Source organism: Lepidochelys kempii, chromosome 11 (assembly GCF_965140285.1).
Source record: "Lepidochelys kempii isolate rLepKem1 chromosome 11, rLepKem1.hap1, whole genome shotgun sequence".
NCBI classification, from domain to species: Eukaryota; Metazoa; Chordata; order Testudines; family Cheloniidae; genus Lepidochelys; species Lepidochelys kempii.
In genome coordinates, this window is record NC_136390.1 from 23,847,676 (window position 1) to 23,871,158 (window position 23,483).

Below are 23,483 nucleotides of genomic sequence, written 5' to 3' on the forward strand. Positions count from 1 at the left end.
ATAATAAAGAAAATGACTCACAGAACATCAATGGAAAACTGGCAGCTTTAGAGAGCAGCTGACACCCATGAAAATGTTTAACAAATATCCTATTTATAAATAATTCTGCTGACTGTATCTCATACATTCAGTATTTATTTTCCCTTCTTCTTTATTATTCAGGATATTATCATACAAAGAAGACATTTCTTTCTTAATGATGTATTTATGCATGCTGCTTATGCTTAATGGGAAGTCATCGTCATACCTTTGTGACATCACAGTTAGTTGCTACGAAATTGATTGCTATGTCACAAACACATGATTTTGACTTCAGGAGGGGAGTATGCAACAGGATCTAACAAACTATAGAGAAACAAATACTGCTTCTTATTCCACCCCTGAAATAAAATAAAACATCAGCACAACTTTGACATTGTACTGTACCTTCTGCCTAAGTAAGCTATATGTCTGAACTGCCTGTGTTGGATTTAAATTGAATATTCTTTCCTCTATATTTGTACAGCACCAAACACTCTGGACTCAGTACATAATATAAATTGAAAATATTAAAAGCAACAATAACAGAAAGGTTTGTGACATAGGACTTAGTGCTCTTGAAGTCAAGGAGAATTTTGCCATGGACAAAGGGAGCAGGATCCATAATGATCACATACACAGCAACCAACTGTGATAACAAAGATGATTACAATTTGAAGAGCCCAAAACCTCAAGCCCTACTCAGGAAAAACTCCTATTGACTTCAAGGACTGGACGGTTTGTCCTATATGAGCAAATAGAAAAAAAAAAGTCATATAAGCAGAAGTGTTTCTAAGTAGAGTTTTTTTCCAAAAGTTTTCCATGAGATGTCAGCTACACATTGAATGCTAAAGTACTCTTCAGCTGCAGAATACAGTATTTCTTTTGGCATTTCAGGCAGTTTCTAACCAATGTTTGAAACTCAAAACCAATGCCAACCCTAAAACACATCTGGTTGATTCCAGGCCACAAATAGTACTGGAATGCCTTCAACACCTTCCATAGCTGCCATGCTTAAAGCTTAATTCCAAAATAGAGCTGACAAGAAATACTTGTCAGCATGATGCCATAGGACAAAATTCAGAAAAGCATGATGAAATAGGAAGACATACAGACACAACATATGGTGCATACACTGGGTAAAGACCTACCACCAAACAACTTAGATTTCAGAATACTGAAATAAAATCAAACAGTATATTCAGCCTGGTTTTCATTTTCTAAATGTCAAATTATAAGCTTAGTGTTGTTCAACTGTGCGACTGTAAAAATATACAAAACATCAATTAGTAATTACTAAATATATTTAATATTGTTATTCAGTGCCTAAAGGCCATGCTAATGTGCATATACATGTAGATAACTAGAAGCTGTCTTACTAGTTGAATATACCTGTTCTTCAGTATCATTTGTAAAACTGAGGTGATGTAGTATGTGACCAGAGCATGAATAAACTACACAGTTGGAGCCTGAGCAGCCTGTCAGTTGTGCCCATGAGCTAACTTAAAGTGGGGCAACTGTTACCTCTTAGAAGAGCATGTGTTGTGTGGAAGGGTGAGAGAAAGAGACAGAGTGATGCAGTACAAAAACTATAAAGACCTAATAGTCTGAGCATAAAAATATATTTAAACCACAGATGAGATGTGGTGATGTATGATGTGTACGGGATGGCAGGCAAGAAAATTGTTGTGAGCTAAGGCTCTGGGTAGATGGGATACTCTCATTGACAGACCATTGCAGTGGAAAGGAAATCTAGTCGGAAGCAGAAAAATGTTTGAGGAGGATTGAAGGATCTTAACTTCCAGGAAAACTGAAGCTGTGCTTTTATGAATTTAATCTGTTCTCTTTTATTTTGTAGTCAATGACATAATGCAAGAAGAGAAAAGGTCAGACATAAAAACTACTTGAACAAGAGTCTTAGAATGAATGACCAGAGCTTGTGCTAATGTTGTATCGCCTAGTTGCAGCTGCCCTTCAGTTCTACTGTGGAAGTTTAAGTTTAATAAGGTGTGGCTGTAATGAATGCTTTAGGAATCCTAAAATCCTATGTTATGAAATGAAAGGTCCCTATCTGGAGAGATCTGGCAGAAAGGAGGATACAGGAGAAACCACAAAAAGGAACAGAATAGTGACAAGGAAATTGGGGGATGAGTTATGGATGGAGTTCAGGCTGAAGTCTAAATATCTTTTCTTCTGGGTTTTAAACAGTTCATGCACATATTTTGAGGGTTTAATGATATTTCTTTTATTCCTTTACAGCTGAATTTAAAATTCAACCCAAATATGAATGAAATATTTGAGTATTTGGCCGTTATGGTTTATTCTGCAAGTAGGTATTTCAACAATATTTTACTTGTTATTTATGACTAAACAAAGATCAAAACCAAAATCTCAGAAACTGAATGCCTTTATGTTTCACTGGAGTTTTGGATTTGAAACTCCAGCTCCGAATATGCCCCACTGACTTTGGCTTTGGACTGAATCCAAAACCAGAAGAAGGCTATTCTCTGATTCTGGTTTGGTTGTGAACAAAATCTTATTCAAGATGGTGGAAATCTTATAATATCGGTTTCAGCACTATCAAATCTGTATGCAAACTATGATTTGGCATGAAATCCCAACCTAATCCACATCTATACACCACCTCCTCAGCGCAACTCTAGTTTTGATGTGTCTTTTTAGCCGAGTGCTGATCTCACTTTCTGATCAACATGTTGCAGCCCTTCCGGCAACCCAAATCTTATCACAGGCTGTTTTACCTCTCCATAAGTGTTCCTGCTCCTTCTTTATTTTGAAATCCCTAATCTACCTGAGCCACTCAATATGGTCCTTCCTTTTCCAATCCTTCCTCGATCTCCCAACTGTGCCCAACCTGCCTGGCCTGAACTGTGGTGATCTTAGCTGCCATCAAACACAAGTCAATTCTCCCTCCAAGCCACTTCTCTAGCCATTCCCACTTCCTCTCCAATCAGTCCACCTTTCCCTGCTGTCTGGTGCTATTCTAGGTCCTGTAAGTTTATTACAACTGCCACTCACACGAACAGTCTTCTTGACTGTTGTAGCTCATAACACACTGTACCTCCTGTTTCATTCTACCCCCTCCCTTTAACAAATACTCCACTAAGTTCAGCCAGCACAAAACTAGAATTCCTGGAAGAATCCATATTTATTTTAAAAATTAATTTAGAAATTAAAAGGTAAAATGTCTTATTTTGTACATTAATTTATTGCCAGAAAGACTATGCAGAACTCTTCTGTCTACCATTTACATCCATATTAAAGTCCTTCCAAACACATGAAATTTGGATCCAGTAGAAGATGACAGGTGGTACAAAGTTCTTTGATGACGTACCGCACAACATATCTTAGCAGTGCATAGAATGCAGCTGTTACAACGTTAATACAAATATTTTAAAATATATCAGATTACTGTACATTTGCATCAGGTTTTTTTCAAACCTCAACATTTCAGCCATTTGAAAAAAGTAAGTATCATTTGGGCATAGTCCCTCTTATGACTAAATAGGCCATATAATAAGATTGAAGGGTTTTTTTGTTACACACGTGGAGGGGTGGGGGGTGGTGGGGGGAAGGCTGCAAGTACAGTCTCTCTCTCTTATCTAGATAATATACTATACCTGACAGTGTTGTAGTATAATGTCATGACTTCGATGGGAGTACAGTTAGGCCCAACGCTAAGCACTTTTACTGGGACTTATTTGAGATGATCTGTATTATTCATGGCTGATGAAGCTACTTGTGAGTTATGCAAATCAACGTAAATGGATGCCAATAAAACATTTATACCACTGTGCACCAATATGCTACATATTTTACAGTCATACGAGTTCATAAATGTTTTAGAGAGATTTAAAACAAATATTTGGACTTTTTTTTTTTTGTATCCTGCCATCTGCAAAAACTGGCCCCCTTAGGAACTTGTGTTCAGTTTACAGACAGATACAATTACAACTAATCTGTTTGAAAAGCTTCTAAAAATGGCCTAAAATTGCATTTCTATACACAAAAATCTCTAAAATTCCAGTATCTCTGGACTTTTTTGGTCTAAAAATGAGTGCTGTGTAGCCTTGAATTTGCCATAGTCATTGGTAGAGAGCTCCTATTTCTAGCTCTGCAAAGTTATGAGACTTCAGATCTTAAATCTGTAACTGGTCTTGGACTAAATATCACCATTTTTTTTGACTCAGGCAAATGTAATTTTTTTTCAAGGGGATGGGGGAAGAATAGAAATTTCTCAGTTAAGACGAAAGAAGGAAACATTTTTGTGGCATTTTTGTTTTCTTTTTTAAAGGCAGCTTCTTGGGCGTGGGGCGTGGCGTGGGGGGTGGTGGATTTTAGAGTTAGTCCTGGCAGAGATGGATTAAAGGCCAGAGTACAGTGAGCGGGTCAAAGGTGCAAGATAAATGCAATCTATATATAATTGCCCAGGCCATACTTGTTCTGTTTTTAATAGAAGACACCTATCTCCAGAAAAAAATTCACAAGCACACAATTTACCTATTTTTTACATTATTTGAGTATAAAATGGGGAATACTAAATGTGTATTTGAGTGAAGTGAAAGAATCTTTCAATGGCATGTTAATTTGTATGAATCAAGTTCTAAATAAGGAAAACTCCTGACCTGGGAATTCAGAATACTATCCAGAGAGAGCTAATTTTCTACTAAGCTCCAGGACAACATTTAGTTTACAGAATCAATCTGGAAATAAAACATCAGCATGAAAGCTTAAAAAAAAAAAAAAAAAAAAAAAAAGAGGCCTTAATAAAATATACAGTGGAAAAGAAAAGGATGAAAGTAAAAGTCCAGCCATAAGGCCCTCATCAGCCCATATAAGCAATAAAATAGAATATGATGTAATACAAAGCAGCAATTGTAGGCTTCGGGATTCCTAGGTAGGATTAAAAAAAAAATGTTTCCAGCTTTTGTTGTGTTGCAGGCACACTGCAGGTTTCCTTGTGCAGCTCTGCCAAAGAATTCATATTGGTGGTGAAATGATTGTGATGAAGCCAGAACAAACCCTAACCTTCCCCCTAAACTTGAATCAAACCAAACTGGTATTCAGAACAAGGCATGTGCTAGGTTCCCAGCTACCCAAGGACCTTTATTTTTTGGAAGCCCCATTCTGTTAGCACTCCTTCTATCATACCCTCTATAATCTTCCCTACCTGCTGATCTGCCATGATGACACTGCCTCTTTCACCCTTAATGATGAATTCTGGGATGCAAACTCTGATCCCTCTCCCTGAAGACAAATGTTTACTCTCTGTGCCAATTGGTTTGTGCAAATCTGCCTGGGATTCCCATCTTTGACACCAGGCCACTCAAAACAAAGAGCATGCACATTTTTTCAGGCCCACTTTTTTTTTTTTAAAGAAAGCATAATTCCATCCAGCATTTCTGACCTGATTGATACCTGGAAGTACTGGAAGTTGATTTCCAGATAAAAGATTCATAGACTCCAAGGCCGAAAAGTATGACCTCCTATATAACACAGGCCATAGAATTTCCAAAAATAAAGCATCTCTTTTAGAAAATCACCCAATATTGATTTTAAAATTGCCAGTGATGGAGAATCCACCAGAACCCTTGGTAAGTTGTTCCAATGTTTAGTTAGCCTCACAGTTAAAAATGTAAGCTTTATTTCCAGTCTGAATTTATTTAGCTTCAACTTCCAGCCATTAGATCATGTTTTGTCTTCTAGATTGAAGAGCCCATTATCAAATATTTGTTCCTCATGTAGGACTTATGTACTGTAATCAAGTCACACTTAACCCTCTCTCTGTTAAATTAAATAGATTGAGCTCCTTGAGTCTATCACTAAAAGGCAGGTTTTCTAACTCTTTATTCAGTCTTGTGGCTCTTCATATGCACATTCACCCTCATAATAGCTATCTTATAATGCAAGATTGCTACTATTTCTGTTCTGGGCCTCTCCACAGCAGAAAATGACAATTGTACTGAATTTTGTTATGGTTAAATATTATAAACAAAAGAGAATGAGAATGAAACTACCTGACTAATTTTAACTTGTGACCAGAGTCAGGGTCTGTTTCCATGTCTCCAGAGGAGAAAAACTGAAGCACTAACTCACGGTGCTACCTAGCATTTGCTATAATAATTTTCTATTTATAACCTAAATACAAAGCAGTGTCAGGTGATTTTAAGTAACTATGATCTTATAAAGGCTCTCATTCTAACATGAACACATGGCTCCACTTGAAGTCAAACAACCTTTTGAAGTCAAGAATCTGGCCCCAGGACAGGCACTCTGATACACTGGTCCCAAAATGTGTACCATATTATAAACCTGGGAGAACCAATGCAATTCATTCAGCAATAACACGAGTCCTCTTTGTGCAAGTTAAGTTACAGGTGGCAGCATTTTACAGAGCTCAGATCCTATCCAAAATTGTTTTTCAGAAAGGCAATGACATATCTCAGAAGTTACAAAATTATGGATTGTAGTCTCTCTGGCCTCAGTTCTTCACTACATTCGAGCTGCACTTGGACATAATGGACAGTGGTAGCCACAGGGAGCTGATTCTAGCTGTCTGATCCTCAGCCCTGACAAAAGCTGGAGCACAGGGGGCTTACTCTAACCTATGCTGCTTCTGCTGCTTCCATAAAAGTGGAGGATCAGGCATTATGAAGCTCAGCTCCATCACATACCCCTTCCACTCCGACATCCAAGAGCTACCTAGGCCTCCCCAAAAACACTTTCTCTTTCTCCTCCAGCCAAATGTGGGGTGAGGTAATTGGCAACAGACAGTGTGGTTATGCTACCTTCCCTAACTTTACTCCTACAGAATTTTCCCCTGGCCTGGGTAATTCTCCAGAGTCAGCCTGGACAGTAAATTTTTCAGATCAGAGTATCCAGCCCACTGTATCTGACTGTTCTAGCACTGGCTAACCTCTGGTTATACCATATAGATCTGAAAGGTATTAATAATGAAAGATTTCATTGATTGATCAAACAATAAAGCAGAGACCTGACAACCTGCAGATTTTTAGTATAGGTTCAGACAAACACAACAGCATCAATAGATAATATATGTGATTAATGTGTCAGCAGGTAAAATGAGCCCATCAGTTATGATTAAGGTTTAGCCCTGTTACGTTTTATAAAAATGTCCTGCCATCTCATGGCTATAACTGCTGTAATAAGAGAGCACCAAGACCATTCTAAAGAGACTATCTGGGAAAGTGAAATAAAATAGGAATCCAATAGCAAACTTCAGAAGGGATCAAATATTCACAAACTGGGTTCTCTATTTGTGTTACTCTAGGAAGGTCAGGAAGCATTCTGACTGCCCCAAAAGACATTTTTTAAATGAAGTAAAAGGGATAAAGATTAGAGATGGGCAAAAAAGAGGAACATTTTGTGAAAAATTTTCATTACATTTTTGAAATTGAAAACTTTTGGCCGACTGTTATAATGATCCAGAATCCAGAAGTAGAAGTTAAGTGCAGTACAAAGTGTCTTGCCTTAAACACAGATTGAAATTTCTCATATATCTTAAAAGATGCAATTGTAGCTTCATAACTATAGCTTTTTCCAAAAGTATCAAAACAATTTGAAACTCACTTAGATTAACAAAATGGGCAAATGAAGAAAAACTTTGCAATTTTGGATTTCTTTTGAATCACAGTGGTTGTAAACGTCATCTTTATCGTAAAATTCAATTACTGCACGCCTCCAAAGGTAGTGAATGAGCTATTAAGGCCAGGCTAAATCAAGGTCTGCAAAGCTTCCACACACCCTGTACAATATGATGTTTGGAAGTTCCATAAAATAAAATACATTCATAATAATACTTTGCACTTGATATAGCAACTTCCATCAGAGGATTTCAGTGTGCTTGAATTAAGATTCACAACACCCCTGAGAGGCAGGCTGGTGTAATTTCTCCCTGTTTTACAGATAGGAGAAGATGAGAGAGAAATTAAGTAATTTGCTCAAATTCACAGAGGAAGTCTGAGGCAAAGCAGGAGAGAACACAGATCTCATAGCATCAGCATCTACGCTTTTGCCACAAGACCCCCCCTTCCTCTCTGTAAATGCCACTAGAGCTTTGATATACTGTAGTTCTGCCGTGTTCCATATGATACCATATATATGTTCTAGATCATAAGGCTCAATCCCATAAAATTGATAGACATATAGTTGAAAAGCCAAGAGAAGCAGAGCAGCAAAGGAGAAGGTGTAGGGATAGATCAGTGGTTTGAGCATTGGCCTGCTAAACCCAGGGTTATGAGTTCAATCCTTGAGGGGGCCATTTAGGGATCTAGGGCAAAAATTGGGGCTTGGTCCCACTTTGAGCAGGGGGTTGGACTAAATGAGGTCCTTTCCAACCCTGATATTCTATTATTCTACTCTATGAGAGGAAAGTTACTACCCTATAATTGGACACTGTTTCTTAAGGCAGTAGGTAGTCCTTTTCATATACCAGAACATATTTTTGATTTTGCAAACAGTTAATTTTGAAAATCAGTGTGACTGCTTGCATTTCAATGTGTCAAATTTTCAGCCTTTCCACTGTACGTCTGTCTACCTTATGGACTACCAACTTTATGGGACTGGACCATATGTCCAGATCCCGATATATGTGAAGGCCAGTTCTAACATAAGAGCTTTACGGTAGTCATGTAGTAAACCATAATGTTTGCAGATGGCTGTAATAAAATAATTCAGGAAAGGAGAGGTGCAGGGACGTAAAGTGTTCAACACTTCTTATATGGAATAAACAATTTGATCTGAATAACGCAATGTGAAACTCATTTTCAGCAATGAACCAACCAGTTGGGTCCAGAATGTTGCTTTTAATTTTCTTCCTAATCCCATGTGCATTTTAACTTCCCTCCTATTTTTCTGTATGGGATTTAGCTAAAAAATTAGAACTAAAGTGTAAGAAGGACTGATCACAAGGGGCTGAAATTTATCTAAGGCACCATCAGTTCCTCAGACGCTAAATTTCCATGACAAACGTTAATAGTTTTTTTAAAACATAATTTTTTTATAACTCAGTTTTAACAATACCACTAGCATTTTCTAAAATGTCTCTTCAAATTCCTTTTTATTTTTACCTGCAGCTTTAAGAAGATTACCACGGGCATCTCTGTAGGCTCAGAACCATGATTGTAGGGTGGAGGGTAATGTTACCCCACTGTTTGCTGTCTTTATTATGAGTCCTCCTGATTTAGGACAATAGGAACTGGCATGCAGGATCAGACTAATGATACTCCAGTATTCAGTTTCTGACAGTGATAAGCACCAGATGCTCAAGCACCAGATGCTTCAGAGGAAGATGCTAGAAACCCCATAATGAACAATTGTAAAAATACTTGCCTATAAGGCAATGTTTCTCAAAGTGTGGGATGTACCACCCCAAGAAAATGCAAAGGATATGGGGCAGAGGGCTGACAGACTATTAAATTGTAATCCAGAGGCTTAGGTTTCATTTTAAAGAAAACTCCTTCTCCAGCTGTTACGGCTGTGAAACAAACCTTCAAAATGTGAAGTGAGTGTAATCAGTTCAGAAAGGTCTGCCTGAGTTTGCAGAGAGCTTGATACACTAGCTCTGAGGTGAAATTTATTTCAATGGGTGGAACCTCAGATGCCAGTGATGATACTTTAAATCTTGATACTTGTTAACTGTTTTACAGCTCCTCAAGGCAGGTAAGAAAGGAGAGGAGGTATCACATTATAAAGATCTACAGATGGGTTTCCCGAAATATGTGTGTGTGAGGGGAGGGGGCATGAAGTACTAGCCAAGGGTGTGGGGACATGGAAGATGTTTTAATTGAGGTGTGTAGATTTTTAACCACACATAGTGTGGTTGAAGGAGAATGGGAAGGTGCGACTCATTTCATTTTCCTAAAGCAGGAAACCTCATGTTTTGGAAGCACTGTGCCAAGGTAAAAGTTTCCTAACCCTAAGCAGTTAGAGGTTGGCATCTTTCCTGAAACATGGTAACTGATATCACATTTTTATGTTGTCTGATGTAACTAGCTGTTTGTATTGTTTTTTGGAGCCCAATTCCTGTTTTTCTTCTTTCCAAAATATTTTGAATTAAAGTGTGTTCCTCTGTGAGCTTTTCATTTCCTAATCCAGTTCTGCCCTGGGCTCAAGTCAAGGGAATGATCATCTTCAAGGAGATATAGTCTATCATGGCCAATGTAAGTGGGGACTGAAGGGCTTTTACATACTTCTTTATTTAGGGTCCCATTTTACATTAACCTCCACCCGTTCTTCACTGTAGTCAATACCAACTGCACTTGGAAATAGTTAACAATTGCTATAAAATGAGGCAGTAAAAAGTGAAAAAGTAAGATGCAACCTCTCTTCCCTTTAGGCATCCCAGGCCAATGAGAGGGATTTACTCTCTTTAAATAGCTCATTGAGGGACAGGTTTTACACGTTACATTAAGGCAAAGGGAGTTTTTCTATTGATTTAAATGGTACGGGATAAGATCCTGAGTAAGATACAACAATATCATTCCTCATTCCAGACCTTGTAATATATCAAATTTCATTCTCTAACTATGCAACTGGGCCAGCCTTACTTGAAATTTGTTAATACAGGGATTTATCCTGTGAGCTACTGAGTGCCCTCAATTCCCATTGCTTTCAGTGGGACAAGATCTGTCAGGATTGGGCTCATAGTCTCTACATTGTATTTTGGGGTGAGCAAAAAAGATATTAAGATGCAACAAAACAAAAACAAAAAAGCACAAACAACAAATAAACAAGTAAAGAAAAAAAGTCAGTCTGAGCTAAGCAAAACACATTATTTCTTCCTTGTTGAAAGTCTCAGCATATGCTGCATCTTATGTCACAGAAGTGTACTCATTAAATATTATGAAATGTACAACATGCAATGAAAGTCTAACTACACATTTAAGGCATTCATACCTGTGTGCTCATATTTGTGTCGCAGAAGGGAACTGCTTTTCTGGAATGTTTTGTCACATAAGTCACATGCATACATGCCACTTTCTGTCTTCTTGATCTTCTTGCGGGACAGACAGGAGTCAGAGTCTGTCATGTCGTCTAGGCCTGACATGTAGTCTGGTGTTCCATCAAGCAATTCTCCCTGCGATGTAACCAAATTGTTTATGTAAAACACTGTGCTTCCTGTATTTTGTGGCTTACTGCTGCATCTTGTCTTCCTACAGTATATAGAATTAGGGAGCTATTCTATAAGACTTAAAATTATAACCAGCAGGGGCCTGATCCTGCTAAAACTTCCAAGCACAGTGCTCAATACCATGACTAGTCTCATTGACTCATGGACTACTCATGATAATAACTATGCCCAGTAGAAAATGTTTACAGGACTGGACCTTGCTACCAAGGAACATCTGCTTCGTTCACTGTCCCTCTTGGTCTTTAACTGCCTTAGAAAACTCTGTCTTCTTTTGAACACTGTGTAGTAAGAAGCTGTATGAATTATCTAAACAGAGAGTGTTTACGATACAGATGCTAAGTATTTCAGGGAGCAGGAAATGATAATGTAAAGAACTACATTCAAAGATCATAAAAGGTATTTTAATATCTTTTATGAAATAAATGTAAGGAACAACTAAAGATCTTTTCTGTCAAAACACTGAACCGTAGATATATTCTGTATCTGTAGAAAGATTTTAATTGAATTTTATATTTAGGTACAAAATGTTATTATTATGCAATCCATTTAAATGTATGTCTCCCAACTAAAGGCCTCAAGCTATATTTTTATATTTAATTTTGTAATTTGAAATAGGGAATATTAATAACACTTTTTATCAATGTTCTATCTATGTTAAAATAGCCTTCAGCATTAAGCAATAATGAATGTGGATCAGTAAATTATTAAATTTCTTTATATTTATTTTGTCTTGATCCAAAGAGAGTGCAAACTTGCATGATAACATACATTTCCATTTGCTATCACACAGTTCAGTTTTCTTAGACTAGGTTTGCACTAATTAATATTAGAGAAGATTAAATAGGCTTAAATACATTTAGAAAGAGGGCAGATGTACTGTAAATTGGAATAGTGGAACAGCTGTTATGGAGGTGCAGTGCTATTTATGCTCCTATTGTGCAAAGAGGGATTACAGGCTATAACGTTAAGCCATACCTGATTTTCACATTTGAAACTATAAGACATCGTTAGTAAAATTACAAATGGAGCATAATAGGTCATAGGGGAATGTCCACAAATGTAAAAACTTATTCATCTATAATCAGTTAAACTCATTTAACTAAACTGTGTACATTATATTTTAATACATACACACATGTATATTCTTACACACTATGAATATCTGAAGAGGACAGTGATTTCTCTAGTCTAGACCAACCCTTTGGCACCTAAGTACCTAAGTGACCAGATCATATACCCTTTACTCATTGACTTCTATGAGAGTTTACCTGAGAAAGGAATATAGGATCATACCCAAGAACTAACAAATGTAACCCAAATCATGCCCCTTAGATATAAACATGGAGGGGACTTTACATGGAAATGGGCAGGCTCAGGTGCCACTTCCACAGACCATTCCTTTCCATTTCTGGCCCTCCTGCAAACCTCTGTCTGGTAAGTCAATGTAGGGGTAAGTAATGGGAACTGGATGGGCTGAGGGGAGGTGTAGGTTGGCCTGAGGCAGGGCCAAGGTAGGGATACACATTGTCCCTTCTCTGGCTTCATAGAAACTAGTTAAGAAAATATGGAACCCTTCTTGTGGGTCTTGGAGGCTGCCATGAGCTGGGGGAACTTCCAGGCAGAGCAGTTCCAATGAAGTCATGGTGCTAGGGAGCCTATGGGACTTTTAGTGGTATAGAGCCATTATGGAGGTACAGCGCAGTGTTTTCTGTCAATGAGGATTCTCTGGGCCATTGTCAGGTATATAAAATTCTCATGGAAGACAAATATAACCTTAATGAAATTAAAAGCTAAACATTAAATGTGTTCATATTTCTTCTGTTTTGAATAAATGTTCCCACCATACTTTTCAATTTCAAGTTCAAGCTAAAATTCTGCTATGTCTGTTGGAAAGGTTTCATTTAACTTTGGGGACTATTCTTTTTATATAAAAGGACATGACAAGGGATACTGAAATATAGCCTTTCAAAACAAACCAATTATGACTATGTACCTGAAATCCTTGTTTCCGCTGGAACTTTCTCCTTTGCTGCATATCAGCAAAAGTAGCTGCTCCAGTTGGATAAGTATAGGCCATATGTGGTAGGAAGCTCATTTGATCTAGTCCTGGGTATGGTCGCAGCCCAGGAATACTGGTCTGGACTGGTGGCATAAAAGTGGCCGGAGGAAATGCGCTTTGTGGTGGGAGTGTTGTGTATAAAGGTTTGGCACTAAATGGGTTCATACCAAACACTGGGTTAGTGCTTTTATCCAGATTATTTGAATTAGAAAACTCCTTCTTGATAAAAGTCAAGTTCAGCGGCTCATCTGAATTTTCAGATGATGAAGAAACACTGTTGTGGTCTAAATTTATGCTACTAGATTTTGTTTTGTTCTTTGTGGCTATAACACTTTTGGGTTCCTTCATTTGTTTTGGTAAAGACAAGTCCAAAGGCTCAGCCTGAAGCTCCTCAGAGGAGAAACTGTTTGGAGTGTAAGAACTGCTATGGGAGTTTTTAGAAGATGTGGAAGAAAGATTTAAAGGAGAAGGAGTATTGCTCCTGGAGTGGTCCAATTTATCAACTGGTTTAATATTGGTAAAATGTGTAGGTTTTGTTAGCCTGAGAGGAGTATCACAATTAGTAACACTGTTGTGGAGTTCAGCTATAGATGGTGAAGTTATAGAGTCCACAGGCTTTACTGGAGATCTGGCTGACAAAGAGTCTTTAGTGGGAGTGTTAGTGGCAGCCAGCACCGCCTTGGCACTGGTCCTTTCCAGTGATGGTGACCTGGAACTTGAATACTGGTAGAATTTTCTTTGTTCAAACCATTCCTTCACAAATTCCTGAGGAAGGCCAACGGCAATGGAAATTTTCAGTAGTTCATCAGAGTTGGGTTCCATATTCATAGCATAATATGCTTTAAGTACAGACATGTGGTCCTTGTATGAATTGATGGTGCTAGTCATTCCTTTCTCAGAAAGTACTGATGACAACAGGAGGGCTTGCTTATCAACAAACACTCCAGGTTTGTTGGGAACCATGTTTTCATGAGGTTGAAGGACTGCCTTGATTTCTTCATTCATCTTACACAGGTAACGCTCATGCTGATGCAGGGGAATGGGACCAGGAAAGCTTTCTTTACAGAACTGGCATGAAAATGGAGTGGATATATTGTGGTTCTCTATCATCTTATCTTCAGTTACCAGATCTATTAAGGTTCGCAGCTTCTCTTTTTTAATATTACTGAGCTGCCTCCTTGAGTCTGTGGTCAAACTCTGGAGACAAGCTTTGGCTTCATTGACTTTTTCTAATGTATAGTCAATAATACTTTTAGTGGCACCATTATGACTCACTACTGGAAGACCCACTGGTGGAATATTAGGGGAAGTAACTCCTTGTTCCTCTGTTTGAGGGCATGGATCCTTCATGTGATAACCCTTCAGCTTTGAGATCTCTTCGGCCTTGCAGTCCATTTTCTGCCTGGAAACCGTGTTGTCCACAATCTGTAGGACCTTCTGCACCTCACTTAAATTACTGCCTATTGCAGGAAACCCAAGTAGTGGTGCTTCCATCCCTACACCTAAGTGCTGCATTGGACTTTGAGCAGAAGCATGAACTCCTAATGGACTGGTTGCTCCAAGTCCACCATTCATAAAGGGACTAGCTCCACTAAACCCATGTGTGGCCATAAGAACCTTGTATTCATTGAAATCTAGTGGTTCTGTTTTAATTTTCAGTAAGCCTGTTTGCTCAGACATACTAAGTGGTTTGCCGTTCTCCAGCTTGTTTCTCAGCTGTGTGATGGCTGAATTAGTAGGAGAGGAAGATACAGAATTAGGAGAAGAACCCGTCTTGATATTGTTTCTCATTCTGCCATTTACAGAGATTAAGCCAATACATTTCTTGCTGCTGATGTGCGAACTGTAGGAGCCAGAATGGGAGAAACGTTTCTTGCAGTTTGGACACTCATATGGTTTCTCACCTAAAACGATAATTAAAACCAAACATTAATATATTATTTATTATTATTATTATTATTATTGTTACTGTTATAACAATTGATCTTATACATTTACTTAAATAGATATTGATGTTGCCACTGGCTAATAGGAAGAGAGAGGTAACGATCCTACCCCACTGATTACTTATTCTGGGTGCCTAAGAATCCTATGAACATGGCTGAGCCCAGCACCTCTCCCTGTATCACCTCTGTGGAATCTTCTTGTTTCGAGGTGATCCTAGCTTTTGTGGGGACTTATGCAAAATGGGAGTGATCTCACCTGGCTGACTCCATGCCTGTGATAGCCAAGCAATTCTGTCGCGGTTCTGTTAGTGATGCAGTGCTATTAGTGGCATTACATGTGCTGCTAAAGGAATGTATACATGGGGACTCTGGTTATGTAGAGCCCTGTCACCTCCTAGATACAGTGGGCACAATTAAAACTCATTTGTCACTCCTTAGTGCCACATATTCTAAGAGTAGATGATACTGTTATTGCAGATAGCTTGGAAAGTGATAGGTGAGTTTTTAATGATGTGCACTGTAGTTTAGGTGTAAGGCCTTAATCTTAGCACTTCTGAGGCCAATTATAAATCATTGTTTCCCATTTGACAATACAATGCCTGAAAGTCACCAGATTGACTGAAAAATTGTATTATTTGGCACATGTAGATAAGTCTTCTGCTAAGTAGTGCAGTCAAATCCATAAAGCTTAAATTCAATTCAGCCTTCTCAAAAATGCATTCAGATACTACAAGGATGGGCACTGTATAAAAAATTGGGTCCTGATTCAGTAATCACATCCATACAGGTGGACCTTTGTGGCTGGGAAGAGCTCAACAGGTCTCTGTGTGGACAAAAGGGTCACCTTGTAAAGATTAGATTTATGGATCAGGCGCCAGCCTAGCTAAATAGGTAGATTGATAGCTAGATAGAAAAAAAATGCCTTAGCTTGCAATATAATATGAGTCATTCCTCAGATGTCCATTATCCCAACAAATGAGCCATATTTCATTTATTTCCACTTGGGCATTTTCATTTTTTTAAAAATTTGATCCCTCCAAGAGCCAACTAAACAAAAATTTCTGAATTCCTCTGAACTCAAGCAGCATAACAAAGGATCTATTATTTTTTGTAACAAGCGTTATTATATCAAAATCTTACAGCAAGACCATGCTATTAACAGCATGATAAATGAGAATGAGTCAGATATTTTTTATGAAATACCTTAGTATCTCTAAGAAGCTACGAACAGAACTGTGTAAATTTTAAGCAATCTTTAAAACTCAGCTAATTAAACAAAATGCAAATGAGAACAGCAGCACCTCCGCTACTCACCACTGTGAATTCGCAGGTGTTCCTTCAGATGGTGTTTATATTTGAAGGCCTTGCCACACTCAGTGCATTTGAACTTGCGATTGCCTGCTCCTTGGGTCAGCATTTGGTGCTTGGAGAGAAAAGATTCTGATATGAATTTTATGCAAGAGGAACCAAGAGTTTTCAAGTTAAAAAAAAAAACAAAATTAATTTAACTCTCTACTTATCAGGCAAACCAAAAGGTCTGCACGTACATTTATATGTCTCATCAGTGTTGCAATAAAAATCAAAATGTTGGCAGTAAACCGAAACAAATGCGAAAGTGCTTTCATATGAGCATTCAATATTTGCTTTAGAATTATTTCCTAAGTCTCTCATCAGAAATGTGTTGCTTTAAGGTATCTCAGGATGAGAGAAACTGATCTGTAAAAATATTTGTGGTTCTTATTATTCCTAGTGTCTTCTAAACATGTGGAATGCCTCTTGTTTAAAAATCCTGTTTACTGCACTAGTAGAAAATACAGTATTACATATCAGATTTCATTCATTATCAAATATAAGCAACAATATCTTCAGCATGAAGCTGTAGCTGCTGGAAAATTTTTATCACAAACCAGCAGGAAAGATTTCAGCTACCTTTCTTATGGTGGGTTCTCTTCCCCCCCAGTGCTGTGCTAAGGAGTAGGGGCAAAACAAGAGAGAACTTGGTTGAAAGGACAAGTTAAAAGCAGCATAAAGATATAATCAAACACAGCTGACCTTTTTGAACAAGTGAGAAAAGCACTGTGACTTTGAATTAAGAAAAAAAATACAGTCATCCACTCTGGATGCTCAAGGTAGGAGGTCAGCTTTTTTCAAGTAGCAATGACACAAAAGCCTATTGCAAAAAAGACAGCATAGAAACGGTATGACAACTGCTAGGGTGTGCTGAATCTTCCCACATTCCTAGTGAGACAGATGGTGTTACATGGGACACAGGGAGGTTTGTTCAAACAGCAGCAACCTTCAAAGATCAAGCAGAGCCCAGCCCGCCGAGCGCCATTGAGGGACCAGCGCTCATATGTTGCTGAGTTGCATAAACAAACAGCAACAGCTGTTTTGTCTCCCCCCATAGCCCTCAGAGGACTACTATAAACTTTAGTTGTGCCACTGTTAATATGATACAATCATTTTAATTTACTAATTGTAAATGCCATGAGCAAATGAGGGGACTTTTCAACACCAAAGCTACCATTCATAATGCGCCAACACAATCAGACTCTTGCATGTGAAATTTCAGACAGTTATGTTGGATAAATATCTAGGAATTTTAACCCAGTGTTTTTAATAATATAAAGCAAAAGGGGGGAAAATCCTCAGATTGTGTTAGATTAAAAAAATTGTATATGAGAATGTATTTGCCTACCAGAAAACCCTGAAAAGGAAGCGATCTGAGAAACTGCACCAGAATCATTTATATTGATTTAAGATCAAGGAAGAGATACTGTTCTCTTAAAAATGCTAATTGCAAAACTGCATGATTAGAAGATGTATGTTTGCCTAACTGAATTTACCTTACGCTGAGAAAAATCTATCAAAAGATATATAGCTGATTATGATTTTTAGTTGTTTCAGAAAAATTAATATGGTATAAGGCCTATATAATTTGACACATGCACACACTCATTTATTTAAGTTTAAGACACACCAGTTGAGTTTCTATTACAACACTCCATAACACCCGTTATCAGAGGTAATTCTCTATAACAGAAGAAATAGTTTTCGTATAGTTTGTAAAAAGCTTTGGAATACAGTCCTTTTGAGTAATCAGTTTGCTTCAGTCACCTGTTCAAGACACACAGCATTGGCTTAAATGTAATTGTGAAATGAACTAAATAATGCAAAGCAGTAATGTTGTAAGATTACTTTCATCATATCAAGGAAAAATCATTTTGATTTATAACAGATATACTGGTAGGATATATAAATTACAGTGATACTGCAATCCTAATGTGTGTATATGTTATTGGTATACTCAAAAAACATAATCTATACATTTTATGGAAAGATTTACTCTAAAAATGTGTAATTTTATTTTAAAAACTAGAATACAAAATATGCATAATTTTATGTGCTTGAAAAGGTTATTCAAAAATAATGAAAAAAAATATTAGTAGATCTTTTACTATGTCTTTGAGATCCTACTCGCAAAAATTGAGAAGTAAAACTAGGTGAAAAATGGAATTAAAATTGCTGAGATGTTTAATACTGTATAATTAAAATACCACAGTTTCGTTCACTTTTTGAGGAACATAAAAACGAAACTAAAGTCAAGTTAAAGTGCAAATAAAATTTCTAAATTAGAAATTAACACACTCATTCGATCGTGAACATAAGACTATTAAATCATATTAGAAGAGACCATCAAAAAATCATTTAGACCTCAATTAAAGCTATTACCATTAAAAGATCTGCATCTTCAAAATGCCATGAAAAATTAATAATGATTGCCAATCAAAGCAATATCGTTTCTCTAAGGGGTTATTATAGAAGGAAATCACTTAAAACCAACCCCCCACCTGATCTGTCCCTGGCTTGTGCGTCACCATATGCCGCTCGAGCTGGGTGCGGTAGGCAAACGTGTAGCTACACAAAGGGCAAGAAAAGTTCTCCTCATTCTTCTCGTGGCGGTACTTGATGTGCTCCTTCAGTGATGTCAAACGCTTGTAGCCCCGATCGCAGTAGGGGCAGGTCAGCAGTTGGGCAAAAGCATCTGGAGTTCCAGGTGGCAGGTCTGTAGCCGAGAGACAAGAGAGAGAGAAGCAGGCCAAAAGGTCAGTAAATCAATGGCAGCTAATGGGCTTATTGCCCAGGATGGTATGACAGGAATCACTGCAATCTGCTACACTAGAGTGCCATCATTTCAAACTGGCTTCAGAGCACACCAGTCCCCTTCCACACCCACAACAAACTTGTATGAATCATTTTGTACTGTGCTAGAAAATTAATTAAAGTCCTTACTCTCGCTTTTTGGAAGACTTAAATAGCTGAAAAACAAAGAAATATTTTTTCTCAATCAATTGATGATTTGCATTCCATTTTAACCTGTTATATTAATATGACACCGGCCAAATCATTCTCATGGACACTTTTTGAATTATTCATCGAGAAGTAAGAGAGTTATGGGTCAATAATCCTAAATTTCTCATGTAAAAATTCAATAGTTCAGAAACTTAAAACCATAGAGAGAGCATTTTTCCTTTTTAAATTAAGCTTTAATTGTTCTTGCTCTTTATTTCTTCATCTACAAAATAATTTGCTGACTAAAAAAATCACAATACACTAAAATTACAGTTCCAATATTTGCTCATGAAATTCCATGCCTCTGCAGCTGCTCTTCAATTTTTAAGGTAAACACCCAGGCATGTAGTGCATTTATAATTGCAACAGCTGCAAGAAGTCAGGATAGTGGCTAAAAATGAATTACAGCCTCACCATTTTCTTCTTGCCCATTGGCCTCTGGAGTGCCAAGGCGAGACAGTTCTTCAGGGGCTTCTGGGTAAATAATGGCTGTGTCACTGCGCTGTAGGTACTCTGCTATGCTGACTGCATGCCCATCTCCTTCCTCCAGTTTCCTTTTGGCAAAATATTCCTCAAAGTCCGACGTGCAATTTGCATTCTTAACTAAAATTGGGGGAAGGGAAAAAGAAGTGGTTTTGAGTGCATTTTCCCTGTAAGATTGGGTAAGTTTATATGGTTGTTTGCAAGAAATGCTGACACTTGCGCTGGAGCTACAAGTCTGTGGTTTCAGCCTGATGATGCTGCAGACTTTAGTCTCACTCGGCCTGCTCCAGCTTCTAACGAAGTCAATGGGAGCTTTGCCATTGACTTTGATGGAAGTAGGATTGGGCCAAATTACATAAATGAGACCATTCATGAATCAGGGAAGCAGAAGTCTACTGGGCCTTGATACTGCAAGTTATTTTGCATGGATGGACCTTTGGACCTCAGGGAACTCCTGTGAATTCAGTGGCTCTCTGTGTAGGTACAGGAGTCCACCTGCTCAGAGTAACTTGCAGAACTGAGACCTTAGGGACCTCTACTCTATCTGTTCTTCCTGCTCAGTTCCCACTGACTCCTACTAAATTGCGGATGCTCAGCTCTCTGCATAAGGTGCTCAGCACCTCACAGGTGTAGGTCTGTAATTTGTGAGTAGTGAAGCACACAACCAATCACCCCTTCAAAACTGCCTTGTCTTGTGCCATTTTATTTTTATTTTTATTTTTTTTTATACAAGAACAAAATGTTACTTTCTTTAAAATTCATAACATCAACCTTATTTTTCTTCCTGGAAAATTCATCTCTGGGTAATTTACAATGGGAAAACACATTGTTTAAAAAATGTGTTGCTCTGTACAATTTTACAAATAGAACCACATGTTTCCAGCCCATAAGTGGGATACAGAGCCTAAAACCACTTTTACAGTCAGTGCTGGAGTTTTGCTTTTTTTTTGAAAATGTAAACCTATTTTTTTATTGTCCGTGCAACGTCCATGAAATATAATATGTTCTCAACCACAAAATATTCTGTTGCTAACAACATGCATTTCTTCTCCCAGCATCTGAATATTGTAAAGTCTGGGACATTACAGACAAATATTAATGCAACCAGAGGAGAACTGGGAAATAGACCATTTTCTTTCTCTAATTTTTAAAATAAAGACAATGAACGGTGGCAGTGAATTTCAGATAGTTATTTTTAACTGACCATAAATTAAATGAATAGTTTACGATCAATTACATTTTTAATGTATTTTTGTGTAGGACAAATAAGAAAGCAAAAATTGTCATATATTTGATTTTTCATGAACCAGTCAAAAGTAAAACAGGCATGATTCTACTCTCCTTCACACCAGCGTAAATCAGGAATGACTCCAGTGAAGGCAGTGGAGTTGCATCAGTGTAAAACTAGTGGGTCAGAAGAATCGGGCCCAAGAAGAATTACGACAGTACAAAACCAGTATGAGTGAGAAACAAACCAAGTCCATTGTGTTTTTGAACCATTAGCAGCTTTGCCTCAATTTTTCACTTTTCTACAAAAATGGAAGTTGCAGGCAAGAGTGGTGTGTTCTCTGAATGTGGAAAATTTTGCCCTTGGTAAAACAGTTGAACATTTCTGTTTTCCCCAAAGTAGAATTTTACCATATTTTAGTTATAAGAAATGGATAATGGAGAGAAATGATAAAATATATCAAATTTACCTAAAAACAAACAAACAAAATCAGTTTTTATAAGAATTTTTTTTTGTCAAAATGCAAGATGATAGTTCAGCATAGTTTCGTTTGCTGTCCATATACCCCAGGAAGTGCCTTGATATAATTTACAGATGGAGGTAATTCTGGCAACAATCTCATGGCTCTAGCCAATTAGAATTTCCAGTTCCCCTGACTATACAGCGTCTTTCCTCAATGTACAGCCTGCTGAGAATGAGTTAAAAACACAGTGGTGTCCCTAAATGTGGGTCAAGATTAGCAATGGATGAAATCAGCTGGGATAAAATAAGACCGGGCCCATGAAAGGTGCTGAGCAAGAGATAAAAATCCTCTGTTTATCCTTGGAACAGGTATGCAGGATGTACAGCTGCAGTGCAAGCTTCCCCAGACATTCTCCAATATACATCAGCCATACTGAAGATGGACAACGTGGCTGATGAATGAGTGAGATTGTTATTCAGCTGCCATTCTAAAATGCTGAAGGAGTTTGAATTTGAGGAGCTGGTTTGGCCCATCATTGCACTATGCAAGCACCACACATTGAACTGATCAAATCAAATCTTCTTTTACCATGTTGAGATAAATAAGTTTTTTATTTAAAAAAAGAAGCTTCCTAAGCATTGGATGGTGTTTTAGCCACATAAACCTTGTTGATTTAAATGGGATTCTTATGGCTAAACCCCTCTAACGGCATCAGTGAGAAGTCCTCTAAAATTTCTCTATAGGCCTTAAACAAGCAAATTTCTGTCAGTTCAAATTAGGGCCAGCATCATTATAAACTGCTGTCCACACTTCCATGAGTTTTTGACATATTATATGGAAGGAAAGAGGATATGGAACAGCAAATTGTTGAGTTGCTCCTGATTCTTTGTATGTATCTGAACAATCATTATAGCTTCTGTTCAATAACAGTGTCCACCTGATATAGTTCATGTGTTACATACAAAGTGCCTCTGCTTATTTGCAAAGAAGCACTTGTTTGTTAAGTAGGATATGATTATATGGAGGAAAGACTGGAGTTCTGAGTGCAAATTACGGTGGAAATATATGTGTGTAATGCAAATGTAACAATTTGTCTTTTATGTTGTGGGGTGAATATAACAAAATGGTGGTTGCTTGTACATAATTATATTTACACACTGAAATGTCAGGCTGTGTTCTGGGTATATTTTTTCCACAGCAGAGCTGAAATGTTCAAAGTTATACCTGAAACCCCACCTTTTACTCCTCACATTGTGTCTAGAATTTGCAGCTCCGGTGGTAATTTATGCCTGTATAGTGTTAATATTCTCTGATACCTTTTCAGCAACTAGGCACAAATTAAGGATACTATTTCCTTATCCTGAGCACCCTGAGTCTGTGGGTTTTAACCTTCAAAATGTTTGAACATTGCTTTTGTTTCTGCTGTTGCTATTTTATAGACCATCTTAAAAAAAAAATTAATTAGGGTTGTGCACTGAGGTGATTACTAAGGTACCAAGGGTGAAGGAATTTGTCTCCCCTTCCAGGCAGTGGGATGGCAACAAGATCTTTCTAGAGCCCCTACAGCAGAACTGAGGTTGTGGACCCCTTTCTTGGGGAAATGGCTGGTGATCTATGTAATAATGGATGCATTAGCACTGCCCATTCTCCCTCCTCTTTTGGCTTAGCCCTTTTCCATCTCCATCTCCCCCCCTTATGTCGAGTACGTTCATTAGGAGAAAGCGTATTTGAACAGGAAGAGGAGATGGTGTGGTGGCTTTTAG

The 23,483-nt window shown here is 37.8% G+C and overlaps 1 protein-coding gene across 5 annotated transcripts in view; it reads right to left on the reverse strand.

Moving 5' to 3' along the window:
- ZEB2 (zinc finger E-box binding homeobox 2) overlaps positions 1-23,483 on the reverse strand; it is a 131,591-nt gene that overhangs the window by 2,223 nt on the left and 105,885 nt on the right. For 4 of the 5 annotated variants that reach the window (XM_073305411.2, XM_073305412.2, XM_073305414.2 and 1 more), the window contains 5 exons: positions 19,961-20,149; positions 19,045-19,259; positions 16,508-16,616; positions 13,182-15,151; positions 10,954-11,134 (listed from right to left, as the gene is read on the reverse strand). In XM_073305411.2, the coding sequence (XP_073161512.1) occupies positions 10,954-11,134; positions 13,182-15,151; positions 16,508-16,616; positions 19,045-19,259; positions 19,961-20,149 (2,664 nt within the window). The remainder of the gene's footprint in view (positions 1-10,953; positions 11,135-13,181; positions 15,152-16,507; positions 16,617-19,044; positions 19,260-19,960; positions 20,150-23,483) is intronic. The other variant, XM_073305415.2, reaches the window with a different exon arrangement.